Genomic DNA, 5,092 nt, shown 5'->3' on the forward strand with positions numbered 1-5,092 from the left:
GGGTGAGGAGCAGAAAAGGCCTTGACTCTGTGTCAGCACTGCTCAGCAATAATGAAAACATCCCTGTGTTATCAACGCTGTTTGCAGCACAAATCCAAAACACAGCCCCATACTAGCTACTGGGAAGAAAATTAACTCTACCCCAGCCAAAACCAGCACACCCACAAAGACGCAGTTTAGCCACTGGCTGCTAAAGCCTGCTCTTGGGCTTTGCAGCTTAGACTGCAAAGCAAAACCTGAGTGCAAATACTCACAGGATGTGAGTTAACCAGTTAACCCAGCACTGCCAAGTCCACCACTACACCATGTCCCTAAGCACCACATCTACACATCTTTTAAATCCCTCCAGGGATGGCGACTCAACCACTTCCCTGGGCAGCCTGTTCCAATGCTTGACAACCCTTTCAGTGAAGAAATGTTTCCCAATATCCAATCTAAACCTCCCCTGGCACAACTTGAGGCCATTTCCTCTTGTCCTATCGCTTGTTACTTGGGAGAAGAGACCAATGCCCACCTCGCTACAACCTCCTTTCAGGTGGTGGTAGAGCATGATAAGGTCTCCCCTGAGCCTCCTTTTGTAAGTGCAAAAAGAAAAGTGAGCCTCCTTTTCGAGAAGTGCAAACAGCTTGTAGCTGGACCTGACCCTTTCATCATTTAGGACATCAGGTATCTGCATGTATTTCAGGACTGTTGGTTTGCTTGGTCTGGGTTTTACATGTGAGCTACTGTGTGCTTAAGCCTAGAAACGCAGAGTGATGCAGGCCATTCAAAACGGGAAAGGCTCTTTTGCCCAAGTCTGCTCTCTTGGGCACTTGCTGGCCCAGTCCACGGCAGCATTTGAGGTCCACACGTGCCCCTGGTTGTACGACCTGCGAGAGGCCTGTTTTGGGGAAAAGAATATGTGGGAAGAAATTTCAGGGTTTATCTCATGCTCTGCCTCTTTCTGCTTCCCTAGTTGTGTATGAGCACAGATCCCGGCTAGAACGATCCTTGCAGAAGGAGCGAGGGGAACACAAGAAGACGAAGGAAGGTGAGTCTCTTGCATGGGTGGCATAGCGGTGGCCAGACAACCCCCCAGCTGTCCTGTGGGGAGATGTGTGTGTTGTACCCAAAGCATTTTCTGCCTTCAGGGCCATGTGTGGATGTTACTGAACACCCCCCAGGTGAGACTCATCCCTGGATTGTACTTAAAGAATAGTTAACTGACTTTCCATTGCCCGTGGGCAAAAGGTGCTGGCAGGTGGGTTCTGTTCTCTCGTATTCCTACATATGTCTTCAGTCTAATTTGTGAGTAACAGTACCCATGATGTGGTGTTTGAGTACTTTAAGTGATAGCTAAACCTGGCACTAGACCATGCTTTTTTCTTGGAGATATGTAAACTTTCTTATAAAAGTGATCTGAAGATGCTGAGCTCTACAAGTGCTTAATGTTAGCATCACTGCACTCCATAATACATGGACAATACAGACTGTCAGATCCTTTAAAGCTGACGTACAAAAGCAGACAGACGTATGCAGGGTATTTTAAGACCATGAAATGCAACAGGAAGTAGAAAGCTAATAGATTTAACTCTTGTACCTTTCAGTGGAGTAGAGTGCTTGGATGTCAGGCCCCTTTGCTCCTGATTGTTGCTGGCAACGTAATAGCTTGGTTTTTATCTGCAAAACTGGTGTGTGGAGTAACATCACTACTCCTTACTCCTACATGCACTGTGTTTCTGGAAATGCTGACATACAGCATCCAGGTTTGGCTGTAGCTATGTGGCTACATACCTAAGGGGGAAGCTGCATTTCTGCCTCTTCTTGCGTTTATTTGGAGGGGACTGACTGAGAAAATGAAGCATCCTGATAAACGTTACCTTGTCATGGGACCTTCCAATTTTAAGAAGGTGGCGCAGATGAGATCAGCAGATGAGTTCCTTTTGGTCTCTCAGAAGCTTTGATTTCTCTTTTCCAGAGTTGTCATTTTTCAGAGCACCCCAAATCCTTACACGGCTTCAGTGACATCAAAATGTAGCCATTTGTGTGCTGAAATAGGAAGTCACCAATGCACTTGCCTATAGAATGGGAAAGGAAGGACGTTTGGGCCAGTCTAGATGGGTGGACAGCTCTCATGGATGCTACCATCTTTCTGAGGGCATTGAGTGGGGTCTCCTAGCAGCATCTGCATTCCAGCTTGTTGAGTTGCAGCCTTTTGCTCAGCAAGGGGCTGATTTCCTCCTTCCGTCCCCCCACCAAAATATAAACCAGATCCTTGTTAAATTCCAGCTCATTGAATTGTCTTCTCTTCTTCCATTTCTAGATTTTTTAGTGTATAAGTTAGAAGCTCAGGAAGCTCTCAACAAGGAGAAGGTAGGTATGGTTTATTCCTCAGAGTGTGTGTGTAGTAATGGCAAAGATTGTTCTAGTACCACCACAGTCATGAGGCCAGTGCTGCTGTCTGGAAGGCATGAAAGACTATGAGTGTGTATGGTACAAGATGAACTTTGGCTGACTCCACCTTGCGAGGCTGTTAGTGTGTGAGGATTTACTTCATCTTAGGGAAAGACTGTGTTGTGCTAGAGTTATTCTGCCTATTCTCCCATGTGTGACAGCAGAGTAGATGAGTTGATTGTCAGCTCTTGGTGTAGCAGGGAGTCCTGTGCTGCAGTCTGAAAAGAGAATTGCTGTTTCATGGTACAGAAGAGTCCTGGGGAAATTGAATGCAAGGCACACCACAGGGAACATGGAGAAGAAAGGCCATGGTGGTGTTGGGGAAAGCATATCCATTGTTTTCTGTCTCCAGGGATTGTCAAATGATTTCCACTAGCCTGTGGACTTCTCATTCGGCAGGGAAAAGAAGGACTCTTCAGTGAGGGTTAGGAAGAAATGCATCCCTGGGTTACAGTCTGTCCCATTCACCTGAAGTTACAAGGCTGGTTTAATTCCTTTCTCAGAGCATCTGTTGATGAGATGCTGGAGAAGAGGAATTGCTTTTAGCCTGCTCATCTGTGGGTGAATGTCATCCTGTTACAGAAAGAAACTCATGGGTGAATATCTGAATACTCTAATGGCTGGGCAGCTCCCTTGCAATTTGTGCTCATTTGCTGGTAATATTTCATACTGTACTGAGTATGTATCATACAAGTTAAATTGTGGGTTGTAGTGGGAATCTCTGCGTGGTGGTTAGTTTGCACTTCCACGGTGCTGCTTAGTGTCCCCGCCATGTTGCTGGGACAACTAACTACCCAAACATAGATCCCAGCAGATGTTTGTAAAACTGCATGTAATGGGAAAAGTTGCAGCGTGTTCCCTCTCAGATGCCACTACTGGTATGGGGACCTATCCTTTGAGCACAGGTGGCTGGTGGCTTTCACGCCTGCTGTGTTGAGATGCTGGTGCTACAGTGAAGAATGGTACCCTGGGGACAAAGGGGAAGAACATGACATAAGCATGGCATAAGCAGATCTGTTAAACTGGTACGGACCCTTCTGTAGACACATGTAAATCCCTCTCCACTGCTGGTTTGTGTCAGTTGAGCTTAGTTTGATAGCTGTACCTAGTTACAGGAGTTTGCTTCAGGCTTACTCAATTGCTTAGTGATCAATTTTTTGTTAAATGGTGCAATTTTTGTGTGTAGGCGAAAGCCTTAGCTCTGGTGCCGTCTGCTTCCCCGTCAGCTGCTGCAGAGTGCTCAGCCTGCTTTGGCGGGGGGTTTGCTGTGCAAAGCTCTTTCAGCGCTGGGCCTGTCCTAGATAAAGAACTGAAGACTGGGGAAAACTGCTCTGAATGTGAATCAAGAGAGTGCAATTAATTAGCTGGTGTCTAGGTTGTTTTAAAAGGGTTCTTTTCCAGCTGTGCTCAGGCTGCATGTCCTGCTGGTCACCTTGGTAGGCTTGTTCCCAGTCACCATGCGCGGGCCTGTGCGTGTGAAGGGGCAGTGGGAACTTGCTGGTGGTGCAGTGGCTGGGCAGGTGCTCTTCTTTTCCATGTGCTCAGGCTGCATGTCCTGCTGGTCACCTTGGTAGGCTTGTTCCCAGTCACCATGCGCGGGCCTGTGCGTGTGAAGGGGCAGTGGGAACTTGCTGGTGGTGCAGTGGCTGGGCAGGTGCTCGTGTGTGTTTCCACCTGCCTTAGGTTTTTCTGGGATCTAACGGCACTGTTGAATCTTTTTCTTTCCAGCAAGATTCTATGAACAGATACGGGGCCCTCAGTTCCCAGCACAAGATACTGAAGGTAAGGGAGGCGTCTGGTTTCACGTACTCACCATCTGCTGTGTGTTAAAGAATGCTCCCTGGAAGGAGAGTCAGTGCTTTCGCTAACCAGAGGTGCCTAGGAGAGACCAAGGGTTTCCTGCAGCTAGTGCCAGCACAGAGGGAGGAGACCACACAGTGGTGTTGATCTACATTCCTTCCTGACTATTGAGGTTCATGGGAGTTTCTTATTTATTCTGTTGGGCTTTGTATGAGATTACAGCCTTCACCTATACCTCATTTCAATGGTAGTCTTTGTGCAGTTTATCGCACAGGAGTTCTGTTGTTCAGCGTGTTCTTTTCTGGGTCTCTTAGTGTGAAAATGGGTCTATTCATTGTAGCTTGCCCTTTGGGCTAATACAATGTATTCCAGTCCATTTAAGAGGCTCAGAGGGGGGCGGCTTATAGCATTTTATAGCTTATCGCATGCTCTACCTGAAGCATATCTTGATGTTAAAGTTTGCTTTTGTTAGAGCATTGCAACTGTGGCTGGTGATGGTGGTTTTTAAATGTTTTTAGTTAGAGCATTGGCAGTGAAATGGTAATTTAATTCTGGGATGTAGAAAAAGGGCTAGGTTCCAGCAACCCTTAGCACCACTGGGTTGTATTTCCTGAGCAGAGTTGGACCTCCAGCTGCCTCGCTTTTGGATTCAAACTTCGGGAAAAGGGAAGTACAGTTCTGTCTCTTGGGTATTATCCAGCACTGCGAATTCTGGGAACACTTTGCAATAGTAACGTTCCCCTTCATAGCAACTGCAGTCTGAGCAGAATGCTCTGGTTTGCTTGTCTCAAGGGGACAGTGAGAGCATTTCATCCTGGCTCCCTTTCTCTTGCTTTCTTTTATTGGAGGGGGGGGGGGG

At 47.1% G+C, this 5,092-nt stretch overlaps 1 protein-coding gene across 1 annotated transcript in view; it reads left to right on the top strand.

Moving 5' to 3' along the window:
* The window catches only part of LOC103894721 (Golgi integral membrane protein 4), a 38,946-nt gene that overhangs the window by 8,755 nt on the left and 25,099 nt on the right, over window positions 1–5,092 (top strand). Inside the window, exons 2-4 of the mRNA XM_019470722.1 lie at window positions 956–1,030; window positions 2,303–2,352; window positions 4,162–4,215. Of these exons, the coding sequence (XP_019326267.1) occupies window positions 956–1,030; window positions 2,303–2,352; window positions 4,162–4,215 (179 nt within the window). The remainder of the gene's footprint in view (window positions 1–955; window positions 1,031–2,302; window positions 2,353–4,161; window positions 4,216–5,092) is intronic.

The sequence above is a fragment of the Aptenodytes forsteri genome, unplaced genomic scaffold, assembly GCF_000699145.1.
Source record: "Aptenodytes forsteri isolate BGI_AS27 unplaced genomic scaffold, ASM69914v1 Scaffold16, whole genome shotgun sequence".
Lineage (NCBI taxonomy): Eukaryota > Metazoa > Chordata > Aves > Sphenisciformes > Spheniscidae > Aptenodytes > Aptenodytes forsteri.